We start from the raw sequence: 16856 nt of genomic DNA, 5'->3' as shown, positions 1-16856 counted from the left end.
AAAAGCAACCACTGTAGGAACTAGTGGCTTTCACTGCAGGAAGCAGGAATTGTTTCTAAGAGTGCATCCATCTTGCAGGCTCTACCTAAACAGCCAAGATTTCAGGAGGCAGCACAAAGTCTTGCTTCCACAGGGGGATCAGCCCAGTTCAGTCCTCTAAAATACAAATATGCTGAAGATCCACTGCCATGGACACACAGCTTTATTAATCCAAATGAGACATTTCCATCAAGCACTGGGCAAGCACTACCCAGCAGCTGAATGAGAGGTTAGAAACCAGAATTGCACTCTTCACATTTAAGTGGAAGGACAAGCAATTGTGTCAGTTAAGGCCAAGATGTGAGCACTTCAAAAATCAGTTAAACACCTACCTAATGCCTGTAATACATGCTAAAAGAAAAAATGGGAGTTTGGCTGTAATTGTACAATAATAGCTATGACATGTTTCAACTTCAAAAAAACCCCATGTACATGAGGATTCCCACATCTTGGCATCTATACAACTGAAATTCACTATTTCAAAAGGTATAAAGGCTGGATGACTTCACTTTTTTGAAAACTGAACTAAGAGGATGGAAGTTTCCAGATACGTCCAGACCAAGGGAGCAGACCAACAGAAAAGCAAGGAATTTTAAAATAATTAAGAAATTATTTTATTAAGAAGAAATACTGAGAAGAATATTAAGTATAGTAAGAAGAAAAAGCACAACTGCAGGAAGATTACAGAGCTTAGGAATGAGCTGAGTATTTTCATTATTACCTGCACCTTAGGGGCATCAAACCAAACCAAACTGAATTCTTCACACTGGAAGGCAACAGAGGCAGCTCAAACACTGACCATCAAAAGAGAAACTCTTTGGCACTCATGCTGTAATGAGTCTAATTATAATTCACAAAGGATCTTCAAATTGTTCCCAAGTTAAGGAACTGTAAGTTCTGTGCTACAAGGAAAAATTAAAGATACTGGCTGCATAGGAGCAAAGCCAAAGTGAATTTCAATAGAAGTGTTACCAACTCCCTGTACACAATCTCATCACAGGTGGAGTTACTGGATTTTAGACCAAAAAAACATGAATGTGCCACAGCACATGTCAGATTTTTTCATTTGCTACATTAAAGGACTTGAATGACAACATTTTGCAGTCTTCTTCCAACCTTTATTGTGCATACAGAGACAGGATCTTCATCCACTTCCTTTCTTATCAGAATTGAAGTTTTACAAGCCTTGCTGTGCTTTTGACGGTAGTGCTCCAATATGAAGTTTCTCCAGCAATACTCTTAACTCCCAACATGGTGAATGATAAAAACACATGTTTAAATGTTTTCCAGATCCTTCAGGGAAGTAGCTTTTTTATTCTGTGTAGTTATCAGGCTGAGCTGTAATGAAACACAAGCAGATGATATCTTTGTAATAATTCTTTGTAAGATCAAAGTAACAGTAGAACTTCCATACTAAATGTGTCATGAAGGAGAGGGAACAAGCACAGGCAGTGTGACTTTGGGATGAACAGCAGGGTTTACAATGTACTCTGTAGATGACTACTGCTTTTGTATTAATTCAGATCCCAGAGAATACAAGATGATAGGTAGCAGGAATACACTAAGACACCTACAGGATAGATGTTTTAAACTTGTGCAAACATTATCTTGTATTTTTTATGTTTCTTAGTGAAATCACTATTATTTCAGAATAAGGTAAGATTTAGTCATTGAACTGACCACAGTAAAAGTGTAATTTCCAGGCTCCCTACTAGTCCAGCTCTAGTCTATGTTTGATACAATTTTACAGTGAAAGTGGATAACGCAGTGAGACCACACAAGCCAGAAAGCAGCCCTCAGCCTATAGGTTAGGAGAGAGAATTATCACTGAGTCTGATGGAATTCACATGGGAACATTCAGCCTTCTGGGGCCTAGGAGAGAATAAAGACCCAGATTCCGGTATTTGGTTTTTTGGGGTGGAGAGAAAAAGGAAGGGGCTTGGCACAGCGGTTCTGAAGTAACTACAGAGCAGCCAGCCTTTGCAGTAACCTCTGCCACGAGGGCAAGGCAATTCTGAAATCTGGCAACAGCACTTGGGCTGCACAACATCAGATCTCTTTGTTATCTTCCAGAGAAGGCATGGCCAGGAACAGCTAATTACCAATGTTTTCAGGAACAGCAAGACCTCTTCCTCTATGGGCACCAAGGCCACAAGTTTATTCCCTTGAAATGTGACATAAGGATGTTTGGGTTTTTATGGGAAGACAGCATCTTAGAAGCATTAGAGCTAAACAGATCCACATAATAAACAAGAGGTTAAAAAAAATTAATTCTTCTTTCAGAGCAAATCTTCAGCAGCTGAATAGACCTTGTCATGACAGAGAGCATTTAAAGCCAGGAACCACAGCTTATGTTATGACAGCTTGGCAGCTATGCCCATTTATTCACTGCTGTTGGGAAAGAAAATGCCATTTGTCCTAACTGAGCAATTTAGGTCAGCCAAACAGCTCCTCTTTGCAGCTCACATGGGGTCACCTGCATTAACAAGCTGTAGTTTGCAAATAGTTTTCCTAAATCACTCTAAAAAAAGCAGGAGGCAGAAAGACCATCTTTACTTAATAGGAGGCCAACTTGAGTAATGAACTTCTTTGGGAAAAAAAAAAAAACAAACCAACAAACCAAAACAACTCAGTGTATAAACCCCCATGGGATTTGCTTCAAGCTGTACAGCTTAAACACTATGGAAAAACAGAATACCGAGAAGGATACAATCTCTCTCCTTTACCTCTCTGGAAAGAAACAAGCATTTCTTACTATGTCTGCAGTTTTCACCACTGCAGGAGCTGCTGCAGCTGTAATACACAGCCAATGTAACTGCAGTGGGTGCTCCCCAGACCAGCAAACAGGAGCTACAGTTATTTAAGGTTTTTTTTGTCTTTGCTAACTTGCCATTTCTAAAGCTGGAAAGGCCTGTATACCTTCATTCACACATTCTGAACCATGCAGGTTTAATTCACAGCAAGCTGGTTTCCACATGCAAATCTAAGCTGTCAAATAAACATCATGTCAGAAGGGGACGTCCAAAATCCAAGCTTGTTAAAATACTGCTGGCAATAATGCTCATCAGTGATCACTCTGATGTAAAATGAGTACTTCTGCAAACTCCATGTGCTTGGATAACACTTTTTGTGAGCTGAGTACCTGTTGGGATGCTGTGGCTGCTCTTTGTTCTGCCTGGCTCAGCCGCCTCTGAAGCCTGTCGATGTATTCCCGATACTCCATCATCAACGTCTCATCCTGTGGAAACAGAATCTCTCATCACAATGCCAAGTTCTTTTTCACTGAATCTACTCATTCTGTAGTGAAAAAAAAGCTTAACACAAGACAAATGTCAGAAGTGGAACTGTTCTTCCTTTACAATAAAAGCCTGAGGACAAAATGCTGACACATCATAGAGTATTTCCAGCTCAAATGTGACATCATCTGACTTTTCCAATCAATCAATCTGCAGGGAAGTTTTACTCATTTCACCACCTTGAAGCAAGATGGATTAAGGCTGACATTTTAATTCAGGTTATTTAATCCATGAAACCTTACAACGTAACTGTTTTAGCTATTTAGCTTAGAAGAAAGAGAAATACAGTAGATAATACAAATGGGATGATAAATCTGGTACAGATCTCCTCTGTTCCCTTCAAAGGGTCTGTAAAAAGCCTTTCTTAACCAGCCTTTACTCACTTCTCTTATAGTTTTTGTCCTCTAAATACCACAGCACTACAAAAAAAACAAGCCAGAAGAACTTATCCTGGATAGAACCGGATGTAATCACAGATTTATAAGGCTGACAGGAAAGCCCTCTCCTAAAGTGGCCATTAATTATTGAACAGTGCACATTCCAAAACAACCCTGCCCTTAATCTTTAATGGATATTGTTTTTAGATATATTCATGTATGGACACAGAATGTAAATTCTGCATACACACAGCACGTGGAGAACTTGGTGTCTGTATGTGCCACATTATTCATAATCCCAATGTGCCTGCTCCTGTTTTGGGGCTTGCAGGGATTCAGAGGCAGAAGTAAGGTCAGAAACATTTCCTGAAATTTGTCTAGAATTGCTAGATTAGTCACATAGAAAGATAGAAAGATGATTTCCCTTTCACTTTTGTAATTTGAGACTAAAGTTCATTTGTCTTCCTGCCATTGGAACATGTCAGTCAGCAAGAAAGGGTGAGCCTTCCCAATTGTTACTGACTACCTCTGTCAAAAATCCTTAATTTTCTCTAAACCAGCAACATAACTCACCTAAATAGGTTTCTGCTAAGACTTTAAGTATATGCACATCAGGTTGTAACTGAAAGTAGCTGTCACATCAGTCATTATCTTACCTCAGTTACCTTCTCATTTGCTATTTCCAGCTGGGAAATGAGCTCCTGGCTACGGAGTTTTTGTTGATGCAGCTCACTTCTGGGAATCAGAAGAAAAGATGCTGATTGGCAAACAGTAGTACTTCAGTTATTGGAATGTAATTTCATAGATAGTTCCATGAATTGTGGAGGCTTATGGTGGGTTTTAATTACAGGGTTACTCTTAAAACACCCATTTCAAAAGCACCACACAGCACTTCTTCATGCTGTGCATTCAAAACTGTAATGGCAGAGGAACAAGATGTGTTTGTTGGAATCAGCAAGACTTTGTCAAGGGCACTTGACATTTTACAGGGTTTTTTTTCCTGTTTATTGAATCTTATTTTGGAGGCATGCTATCTAGTATGCAATAAATATAAGATGTGTTTTGCACAGTAAGTTCAATATTGAGATTAACATTCTAATTAGTGTTCCATAACCAGACCTCACTGCAGGCGTTTTTAAAGGTGCTTTGAAGTACCTAAAAATAAATCATTCTATACTTGTGAGACAGACAACAATGTGACACTTTGTGAGGAAAATGAAAATACCACCTACTTCAAAGCAGTCTTTTCACTTTTATACTGAATGAGTTTTAGTGATCTTCAATTTACACAGTATTGAAGACAAAAAACATCTGGGTTATGACAGACAATCTCTGAGCTAGTGCCTAAAGGAAACAGTTATTGCCTTCTATCAGCACAAGAAGAAGGATGACTAAAGACACAACTCCAGTAATTTTGGTCAGGGAAAGATGCAAACCTAAGTGAGCTGCTCTAACCTCTGACCAATCTCTACCACCTCACCTTAAATGCTTCACCTGTTGCTGAGGCTGCATGCACTGCAGGGGAAGCTAAAGCCTTTATTTTTGAAGGAATGGGGGTAGGGTAGCAGATACTTTTAACTTCAGATCTTCACCTTAAATTCTGCTATTTTAATGATGACACTTAGTTCTCAACAATAATTTCCTTTTATAAACTTCTAAACGTAGTACTTCATAAAATTTTGAAAACTGATACATGGCATTTGAAATACAAGGTTGCAATGCATGTGTAACATCAGGTCACCACTACATCTGGTGATGAGTTTGCACTCACCTATTCTCAACCCACCCTCTTAACTTCTTTCACCAGTCCCAGGTAGATATCACAAAAATAGTTCAACAACTTTGAACTTTCATAGAAATGAAAGTACATAGGCAGATATTTCAATGTTGTTAAACAGTTAAAATCACATCTAGGTTATACCTGTTATCACATGTGAACACTCTTTATATAAAGTAAGAATTAAGATTGCAGGATCTAGACAGTATGTTAGTATGTAATACTATTTTTGTAATTTGCCCTCTGTATTCTAGTACTAAGCATCAAATGAGGCATTTTCAATACAGGAGACCAATTTTTAGGTGCTCTAAATATTCTCAGTTACTGAAAGGTGCCTGTCTCCTGTGCTTGTGCTGAGGTATGGAATTAGCATGCTTAGCAGCACAGACCATAAACAGAGTTTACAGGCTCATACACAGCTGTGATCAAGAAATTATTTTTATAATGAGATCACACTGAACACATATTTAAAAGGAAACAGTTTAACCTTGTAAGCATAAGGAAATGTGAAGGTGATTGAACTAGACAATTGATTCAATCTGAGTGTTAGCCCTCCCCCAAATACAACTTATGAGATCTCAATATTAGAACTGAGCAATAACTGCAACTGCTGGATAATTACATCAGCCCCCACTGCACATTGTCTTTGCTAAGTGAGTAGGAAACAAAAGGTGAGCTTCCAGCATTTCAGCAGACGGGTGATAAATCCACCAGCTGCAGCAAGTACTTTCTGCAAAGCTCTCATGACAAATATAGCATGTGCCAGCTGTTTCTTTGGTTGAATTATACTGTAATATGCTTCAGTTACTCTTAGTAATTATGAATTTTGTATACTGCCAGTACCTGCAGCTGTCTCTCATCCTGGTAATTTTTTTTTCTTTAATGAACATCTTAAAATAAGCAGCTATGGCTGCCAAACATTGCACAAGTGCAGCCAAGAATAATGTCACAGAAAAAGAGGCAACTTCTTCATCTCAAGATGCCATGCAATTCACTCCATGTACTCTTCAGGATGCAGGGAAAAGGAGAAAGCATTCATGGTCAACACTTTATATATTGCCAGCAAAAAACGTCATTCCTCAGAGGCAGACTATTTTAAATCACAGAAAAACAGAGAACTCCAAACCCCACGCATGCCTACCGATGAGTCAGGGACTCTTAACTATGACAAAGAAATGTGTCAGAGGCAAAAACTGGAACAAAGACACCCAAAATAGCTGCAGTCAGAAGGTTTAAGCTAAGCAAAGTCTTTAAATATAAAAACCATATAGCAAGGATTCCCTTTTGTTAAGTACCGACTGTGGTGACGCGCAGACGCGCGAAGTGCAAAAGGCAAAAAGCCTTCTGAATCTGAAGTTAGAAAGTTTTCTTTTCTGTATTCCCCTGAGCACTCACCCCTCCCCTGAGTTATTCCCATTGGATTTGACCTGTAATGTACTCAGGCTGGACACTATCTCTATTGGTTTTACCTTATCACCTATACTCCCTATAAAAATTCTAACCAGACCCTTGCCCCTCGTCACTTGTCCCTGCGGGGTTCGAGCAATACAACTTTCTTCGATCTGCACGCAGGTGGCCTCTCTTGGTCTCTTTGTCTCGGGTCCTTTAGTGCTCTCAGAGCAGTGCTGCCCGTGTCACATGAACTCACTGCTGCCTGGGGATCTCGGCAGAGAGCCGGGGCAGCGGCGCGCTGCTCACACCGGCCACCCATGGGCGGCTGCGGGCCGGCGCCTGGGGGACGGGGCCGCGTGGAAAAAAGGCAACACTGACAATTAAAATACAAGTGACTGTCCAAGGCCACCCTAGGCTGCGGGGTGGCTTCGTGTGGTGGAAAAGCTTCTCCTCCAACCTGTGCTTCCAAAGAAAGGCTCAGCAGTCTCTGTTGTTCGGTCTCATGGTTATTTATTGTAAGCTATCTAAAAGATTGTCTTCTCAGGCTGCTGCGGTTTGCTCACAGCTCAGGCAGAGACACACACACACCCTGACATCCTCTCTGACTCTCGTCTTCTTCTTCTCTCTCCCCGCCCAGGGCTGCTGCTATCTTTTATATGATATATTATGTGTTACATGTTTACAGTTTTTCCCCAATACTTACTACCTATATTAAATGGTGCCTTTCTACTCTAAACCAATCTGTGAGTGCCAACATCACCAAGAGCTTGGAGGTAAGGAAGAAGAAAGTGGGAAGACAGGAGCAGGCCGAAATCCCTCCATCTTAAAACTTCTGACCCCCATGTACAAAACTAAAACCGCCCTGTACAGGTGTTAAAACCCCCCCATACAGCACTAAAGAATTCTTCCCTCTACTTTGTGACTAATTCTACTACAATATCTAAACTTTTGTGACTCCTTGTTCTTCCTGCAAGGTTGGTAAATCATTCCATGGCTCAAATCCAAAATCACAGCTGTTTCCAGCTGCCTGCCAGGGTCTCAAATGCTTCTAACCTGGACCCGGAACATCCAAAAATGTCTGAGGGACATTTTGAGTTCCCACAACTGACTGTTGAGGAAATTAAGCCATTGTGTATAGTTACTTAAATAAATGGGTTTATGCTACAAGTTTTTTTTATTTTTCTCCTCCCAATAGTTTTATCTTGCTACTAGACAATAATGGCAGATGAACAGGATTATTAACTTATTAATTTGTTCACACTGTATTTTGTTACTGCATTTTATTACTTCTGTAATTAAAGAGTTCAGATTTTAAAGCTCCTCAAATGCAATGTTTCATGGAAGCAAACTTGTCCCCCTTTATAGTTTAAGCCAACATTTATAAATTATTTCTTGCACTGTTTTTTAGAAGAACAGACCTGTGTATAGCTATTTCTACCCCTATTCAAGCTAAACTGTATCTAAACTGAGCAATTATCCATGTGTCTGACAGGTCAAAGCAATATCCATGGCAAAGTTGAGAGAACTGTCAATTTCCTGTCAGGTTTTCAAGTTAGAGGATTGACCTTTTTCCCTGTCTGCAGTTGTCCAGATCTAGTCCACTGAAGGGCATTCTGTGATGATTCAGGTTTTTGATTCAATAGAAAACTTTGTTTATCCATGTGAATCTTATTCTGTTCCCTGCTCCAACCAGAATCACATTCAACAAAAATACGCCCTTGGTGTTGGCAACTGGTGCAGAGTCTGGCAAGGGTTTATCTGCTTATCTGCAAAACTCTCTATTTACCCCAACTTTTCATTCTCAGGGTAAGGACATGAAAAAAATCTACAAAAAATACTGATATGCCAATGAGATAGTGTTAACCATCTTTTCTATTCATGCATTTATCTACAGACCTGTAAAGTTGGGCTTTACAGAACAAATCAATCATCTTCCCTTTATTTTTAAAACTTGCATAGTCTGTCACTTCATTTTATTTAAGCAGATGCTGGCAGACTGAGTTACCCTGGTTTTGCCTGAATTATTCTGTCAGAATTGTCTCTTTCAACTATTCCCATTCTACCCTATGTTCTGTTGCTACTGAAGTTTATTTCCTTCCAATTTACAAATTTCCTAAACATTCCTTTGGTATTGCTGATTCCACCTTCCTGTGTGCTGTCATTTATTCTTCTCAGCTGAAGTCTGATGAGCTACAGAGCTTTACAGTGATGCTGTAAGGTGAGCAGTCTCAGCCAGTCTCTTCCCCCAAATTTGGCCAGAGGAACCATTCTTCTGGATTATAGTGCTTCAGTGAAAGCAAGAGCCTTTAAAAACTTGTGCATGCTTTCCTCACCTCTTTTAAAAATAAATTATTTCAAATAAAGACAAGAAAAGTAAAAAGCACTTGACATTGATTTTTTTACCATAGCTATCAAAGGCAGATCACTTTAAATTTTTGGGACATTCAAACTGAGAGCCTAAAGTTTTACAATTGGAAGCTCTACGCCCTGCGGATCAGCAACAGCAGCAACATGGATTGCTTCTAGTTCTTACCAAATTCAACACTCATTTGTAGAGAAGTGACACTGGACATCAAAATAGCTTTTTCAGCATTAGGTCTGATTTGGTTATTTAGATTACTTGGACAACATTCCACATAAACAGGAGGAGGGGGAAAGAATCAATTAGTAACTCAAGAATCAGTTAGACTAATGAACATGAAATATGTAAATTATTCACCAAGACTTAAAAAGCTCTTTTCATGTTCTGAAAGAAGTTTGACAGTTTTAAAATATTTCTATACTTCTGTTCTCAAATTAAACCCCTATAAATAATAGGAAAGATCACTTTTTTACAACTTTTTACAGTGAGCACTCACTTTATACTCTTTTACTACTATTTTGTAATTGTAAACATTTGCTAAGTTCACTTCAGTACATACCATTAGAACTCAAACTACATTTAACATGGATGCAAGCAGGGGTCAGAGCAGTTTGGTTTCTGACTCTGCCAGAGCAGACACTGTGGGAATAAAGGGAATAAACCTGGCAGTGAGTTGTTGGCCATGCTGCCAAGAGCAAAGTTTGTATTTGGAATGATGACCTGTGTCACAAGGAGCACTGATCTCCTTAGTTACCTTCAGGGTTGACTTGGCACAAGGAGAGTGAGGCAAAACTGGCTCCTTGCCCTTCTACAAGGTGAAGATGAGGTCTGTTACCAATAAATTCTCCTTAAGATGCATGCAGGATCTTAAGATGCTCAGAGGGAAGAAAGCTTTTCTCATAAATGAAGACTGTATGAAGAAAATGTAAATGTAATTTAGCCTGCAAGTATTCAGTGCACTGCCTCCTGTTCCAGCACTGGTTCTGAATTCCAAGTTCAGTTTTATCAGCAACAGTTACACATTTAACTTGAATGAGATGCAAAGGTTCAGAAAAGCACAGAATAATTTTCAATGAAGCTTGGAAGTATCAATTTACTTATCAACACTTCTACCTACAGTTTTTTCACTGATCTACTAGATTCTTATGTTTTTACATATGCTCTACCATTACAGTTTGCAAAATTTACTTTTACTTCTTAAATTTTTTTAAAGATCAAAAACCCCCTAACATTCACTGAGGCTGCTTCATTCCTTAAAATTATTTAATGCTTCTTTTGTGCATGTAGGTTACACCTCACCAACAAAACCCTGCAGACTTAGAACATGACAAATGAGCAGCATGTGCTCATGGAATGTGGAAAAGTTAGCAGCTGCTGCTGGTAAGTTCAATAGAGAAGCCAAAATGCTTCAGACACCTTCACATGGAAAATGAAAGCAATGAGGACAGAACTGGAAAACCAACATGACTTTCAGGCAAAGGAATGGGAAACACCTACACCAACAAATGGGACACTGAGTCAGTGTTTATGGGAGCTGCACTAACACCAGCCTCCTGGTGGAATGCAATCTAAAACGCTTCCCCCACACATGGATAGGACTTGGTTAGAACGTTTATAACTTCCTAAAAAAACACGCAGCTATAAAACACATTACCATGCTGCAACGTAATGATTCTTGTTGAAAACTGTATTTTTGTTAAAAAATTAAATTCTGCTACATGGCACCAACACATCCTGTGCATTTGCTCATGTATTTACGTGGATCCTCTGTTCTCTTGGACCCCACCACGAGGCTTAGTGAGAACATTTCCTGCATTAGCCTCAAGAGACCTTCCAAACACGGCATTTAATTAACAATAGATTAATTAATCCATTACCAGTATCAGTTTTATTTTGTATTCTTAATGAAATTTCCCTGATAAATGCATTTGCTGCAACATTATTCTGCTTTTTAAATAATCAGCAACTTGATTTTAGTTCCAACACAAAAAGAAGCTATTTGCTGCTCTGTACTTGCACTCAAAATGTTATTGTGATAGATGAAAAGAAATATGATAATTATACATTTATAGTATAAGCAAGGACTTTTGTGCTGAATAACTACTACAATGAGAATCCTGGAGCTAATTTTCATACCAGCTGCATTCTGCACTACATTGCTGAGTGTCTGGCAATACATAGGAAGTGAAAAATAAGCTGGCTTTAAAATTTCCAGATAATACCGATAAGGTTCTGTTAGACTACTTGTCACCATGATATCAGAGCATCACTGCACAGATTTAACATCAAATTCCTGATGTCATTCTAAATTACAACCTTCCTGTTTCTATAGCCAGCTTCCTTGCCAGGTAGAGCAAATGCCTGATAAAGACTTCTATTTCTAGTTCATACAGTATGAAAAAGCATAACACACAAAACCATATCCTAAAGTAACTGATTAGTTTTTAGGCTTGCACCAAAATGTCTACTGAAGTCACATAAACAGGGACATTTCCAAGATTTATTACCCACTTTTCATCCAGGTTCACAAAGCAGACTTCCTTGTATTTTCTATGTCAGCATTTTGCTGCAGATAAATATGGTCTAAATCTTTTGGTCTGCTGTAATAACTTTTTAACACTGAACAGTAAAGCTTTTAGAGGGAAAACAGCTGTATCACAGATAACTTGAATTATTTTGGAAGTCTGCAATTTTCCCCTTTTAACTGGAACCTGCTGAACCACATCCAGGATCTAGTGATGAACTTAGATACTCAGCTGTGAAGTTTTGCATTTTGATTTACAGAAAATAAACTATAAGTTTAAGAGTTAAAATTTACCTTAGCATGAGAGATTACAAAATAATTTTCTTCTCCAGTTACTGCATTTACAAAAGATGCTAAAATAGTATCAGTAAGAGCCAGCTAATAACCTACAGTGAAGATACAGCACTAAAACTGTCAGCTCCCAGGGTCTCACAAACAGGCTCTTGTGTTCTGAAAGAGACTTTTCCCTTTCCTAAAGAACTGTTTAATAATAACCTTTGCAAAATGCAGGATGTTTTAGGGGAAAATAAAGCCAGCCTGTGTCTGAACAGATAAGGTAAAAAGCCCCCTGTAAGTGATTGCTTAGGGAAGGTAAAGATGAGCACATACTTCACTGCAAAGATGGATATCCAGGTTAACAGTAGATAACAAGGTAGATTTTCCTGTGTTTAGAGAGCTGGGCTCTAATTCCACTCACACCACTGGAATTCTGACAGCCAAGCTATGCTTCAGAAATGGTAACTACAAAACTGCATGGGATAGTGGAAATATGATTGAAGTTGAGAATATGTAAAGCATTGCATTAATAAAACTTGAAAAAAACCCACGACTACCCCAAAGGAAATGAAAGGTAGAAATCACTGGTTCCCAATTTTAATAGGGAAAAATTTTGCTTCCATGTTAACATGATAGTAACATAATTTCTAAAATCAGTCTGAGCAAAGAGCCACACGAGTGCATCACTTAAAGTGACTAAAGGGCTGCTTCAAATTTATCAAGTTAACAGAGCTGCAAAACCTGACTTTTTGTTCTCAAACCCACTAAAAGGTAATGAATGCAATGTTATATTCCTTTCTAACTACTTTAATTTTAAAGAAATTAGATTTATGAAAGAAGGCTTCATATATCAGCAGTTATTGTTGACCAGTGTGTCAACCTTCTCCAATTTTTAACCAGTTTTGAAGGAGATCTTGAGGACATAAACTTCTCTGCATTCAATAAAAATACCAGGCTAATTTAATCTCAAATTAGTAGCCTACTTGAGCTAACTGACAGCATTTCCTGAACCTAGAAATTAAATGAAGCATAGGGGAAACTTGCAAAACTGAAAATATTCTTGTATTCTACACTGCAAAATACAAGCATCAGCTTAGAAATATGGATGAATTAAGAGAAAAGTAAAGTTTACCATATTTTTTCTTAGGAGAATCATACAACCCATTTTTATCTTCATTTATAACAGCAACTGCTCAGAAGAGCATATTACACATACAGAGGTTTTTGTTCCGTTTATTTTAGAAGTCTGGAGATTCACTCCACAACTGATGTTATGGCTTTTCTGAAGAGGTATAGAAGTTCTCATAATCCAAAGTTAAAATTGTCTAAATTGAGTGTGCTGTATCTTGAAAGACAAAAATCAAAAGTAATATATTCTATTTACTTTTTGTCATTATAAAACCTCCCACATTATCTACAAGATAATGAAACAATGTAAGCTTTACTTCAGTGCTAACTTCACAGAGAGCATCACAGGTTCTGTGTAGATCACTCTTTGTTTTGCTGCAAGCACATCTTTGAGACTGGATGGTTTGCTCTTCATGGTTTTTCACCACAGGTCTACTGCCATACCCCAAACAGTATGTGAAACACACTTTGCAGAAGGAGAACAAAACTGCACTTACTTCAGCTTATTGATCCTGGCTTCTGTAGTTTCAGTAAGGTTTTTTGTTTCTTCTTTCCACCTGTTTGTTGCTTTTTGCTGAGCTACCAAGAGACGTCTGAGCTCAGTAGTGGACTTGTGACTGGTGTCCTCCATCTCCCTGAGTCGAGCTTCATATCCATGTTCTTTCACTGCAAGCTCATGCTCCATTGTGCTTATCTAAAAAAAAACCACAAATCCTGCACAATCAAATCTCTCGCTCTTTGCCTTTTTTTTTTCCCATTTGTTTTACAACGTCTGAGTTAAATTTATAAACATTTCTTGAAAGTGTGTAACATACAAAATTAAGCTTCTAATTATAAACTCAGAGATACGTGTTCCCAAAGCCAATTTAAGCAAATAGGACAACTGACAATAAAGGATAATGAGCTGTGTATGCTTATTTTTGTAAGCAATCTTTATTCTTCTCCCTTGTGTTTCCTCCACAGAAAAAAGTTGGTTCTTTTTCATCTAGCTAAATGTGTTAGGAGTTTCATAACTGCATCTGCAATCCTTTGTACATCAGAGGGAAATGAAATCAAGCAGTGAATCTTATCTGTGACTGTAATGGAAGCCTGCCTGATTAAAAACGAGACAGACAAAGATTTAGTATTTGCTTTCTGTGCTTCATATCTACCACCTCTCTGTTACAAGAGTCTCATCCTTTGTTTAAGCAAAGGGTTCTGGACTTGTACAAGAGTCCCTGTTCAATTTCACAGCTTTCTTTATCTTGTAGTGCAAAGTAGAAGCCAGATTTGAGCTGGTCCCCACTCACACCTTGTAAAATTGCTTACTGAGGTTGTCTTCATTGCTCCAGATCCTCAGTTCCCTTTCTTTGGTATCTTTACACTGCAGAGGGGAAAGTACCAGCTTTGCATGTTCAGAAAGCACATCAAGGATGAAAGCTGTTCCTCCCTCCAGAAGCCACAGGTGCCCTGAATCTGTTGAGGTTACTACTGATTCCTTATCCCATCTGCAGCCTGCTCAGGGGCATCTAATGAACATGTTCAAAAAGAACAAACCAGCTTGCAGCTAAATCTCTTGTTTGCAGCTAAGCATAGAGAACAATTTCTTCTGTCCAGAAAATAAGAGTCAGTGCTGACAGCCACACTGTTAAATAATTTATTAGTTACACACTGCCCTGACAACATGGTGGACACACAAGTAGAGGAACATTCTGGACAGAAAGTCAGACAGCCAAAGATTTCTGACACATCAGACACAATAAATAAATGAAGATTGGGACTTGCATTATTTAATCTATTCATCTTATTTAAAGCAAAGAACCTTTAGGGTCATCTGATCAAGGAGAATTTAATACACATTAAAATACAAATTAATTAGCAGACACTGAGCTCCCCCATGGATTCTGAGGACACACAATGCAATAATAAAACTACTTTTAAGCAGCAACCAGGAAGCATCACTGAAAGCCTCAACCTTGGTTTAAACATTTTATGCTTTTTTCTGAGAACTGCCACCTTACTAAGCAAATATTAGCCTTACATTATGAAAAAAAAAAAACCAAAAAAAACCACCCACAAACCGAAAACATACCTTTACTTTAGCTTTTTTTTGGGCCTCTACTGCCAGTTTTCTCAAACCCTCCATTTCGTTTTGCAATAGTTCATTCTCCTGCTGAAGTTTTAGTCTTTGTTCACTGACAAAGGAACTCTTTTCTCTTTCTGAATCCAGAGTGCTTTGCAATTTACAGATAACTTCCTGCCAACGAGATTTCTCTTCCTCAGAGCTAAAAGAGAAGGAAAGTTTGGTTGCAACTGAAGAACTGAACATCTCCTGAACCAGAGAATGAAAGATATAGACTGGGAGCTACCCACAAATCAGCAAAGAACTTTATCATGATAATGGAATTGATAAAATCAATCTTAGTGTCTGTCCTGGCTTGTAAAATAAGCATGTATTGCCATCTGTTAGAGGTTGGGCAGTTTTCTTATCTCTTCCAAGAACAATGTCTCCCTCCAGGGAGATATCTTCTGTTAATAGACTATTGAATGACTCACTGCATGACTGGTAAAGTTACATCATCCCATTGTGAGATGCTCCGCCCAGAGGGAGGAGCCAAGCATCTGTACCTGCATAAAATCAGCACTTTTTGGGACACCAAGCAGCCCTTCTCTGGATTCCCAGAGAATCAGCTCTCTTCTCTGCTGGATTCCCAGAGGAAGACCAGGCCCAACTACTACCAGACCTTCAGAGAAAACTACACCCTTCTACAGATCACTGCTTCAGCAGCATTTCATCTGCCACTCCAGGAGGAGCAGCCATTTAACTGGATACTACCAACACCCTGACTCCTCAGGGTGACAGGTTTCTGACTCCATCACTAGTTTTGTTTGTACTAATTACATTTTTATTATTTACTTTTATTTCATTTTTATCCTAGTAAAGAACTGTTATTCCCATTCCTGTATCTTTGCCTGAGAGCCTTTTTTGAAATTGTGGTAATTTGGAGGGAGGGGGTTTACCTTTTTCATTTCACAGGAGGCATTTCCCTTCCTTCACAGACTCCTGTCTTTTCAAACCAAGACAGTTTCACAATTACGGTATCTTGATACTATGTCTGCTACTGAATAAAAGGATTTGACAAAGCTCTAACAACACACATTGAACAGTTTAAATAGTCTGAAATAGTTACCATTGCTTTTTTTCCCTCCTTCTGTAACCACCTGTAACATCACTTACTTCATTTCCAGTTGTTTCAGTTTCTTTTGTGTCATCTGTAGACTCCGCTGAAGGTCATCCTTGGCAGCTTCTGCAAGTAAATACTTCTGATGCAGCTGCTCCAGCTTTCTACTGTCAGGTTCGTGCTCCCTGTAAATCTGAACAGAAAATTTACATGTGAGTAATTCACATGTAAATTTTCTCATTGCATCCTATTTTCCCATAATTTAAAATTAAATTGTATTTCTAACATTGTTGCTGCCACTTGAAAAAGAGAAAAGCTTTCAAAGATATTTATTTTGTTTTCTGTCTACTGATCTTAACTGGAATATGTATCAGCATTCTTTTGGTTAAGCTACACATCTCTTTTACTTTTTACACTTTTCAAAGAACTTTCTTTTTCAGTTTGGTGCTGCAGCTTTGAAAGAGCTCTGGATTAAAAAAAAAAAAAAACAAGAATGCAAACAACCTTAAAGTAAATATATGAAA

The 16856-nt window shown here is 38.5% G+C and overlaps 1 protein-coding gene across 2 annotated transcripts in view; it reads right to left on the bottom strand.

Moving 5' to 3' along the window:
- Positions 1-1135: 1135 nt before the first annotated feature.
- The window catches only part of SCLT1 (sodium channel and clathrin linker 1), a 30850-nt gene continuing 15129 nt past the window's right edge, over positions 1136-16856 (bottom strand). For both annotated transcript variants that reach the window (XM_021541614.2, XM_077783041.1), the window contains exons 16-21: positions 16389-16525; positions 15243-15435; positions 13669-13865; positions 4369-4447; positions 3182-3277; positions 1136-1377 (exon numbers count right to left, since the gene is read on the bottom strand). In XM_021541614.2, the coding sequence (XP_021397289.2) occupies positions 1315-1377; positions 3182-3277; positions 4369-4447; positions 13669-13865; positions 15243-15435; positions 16389-16525 (765 nt within the window). In that variant the 3' untranslated portion in view covers positions 1136-1314. The remainder of the gene's footprint in view (positions 1378-3181; positions 3278-4368; positions 4448-13668; positions 13866-15242; positions 15436-16388; positions 16526-16856) is intronic.

This window comes from Lonchura striata, chromosome 4, assembly GCF_046129695.1.
Source record: "Lonchura striata isolate bLonStr1 chromosome 4, bLonStr1.mat, whole genome shotgun sequence".
NCBI lineage: Eukaryota > Metazoa > Chordata > Aves > Passeriformes > Estrildidae > Lonchura > Lonchura striata.
Note: the sequence above shows the minus strand (reverse complement) of the source record. Positions and strands in the feature narration are given on the sequence as shown.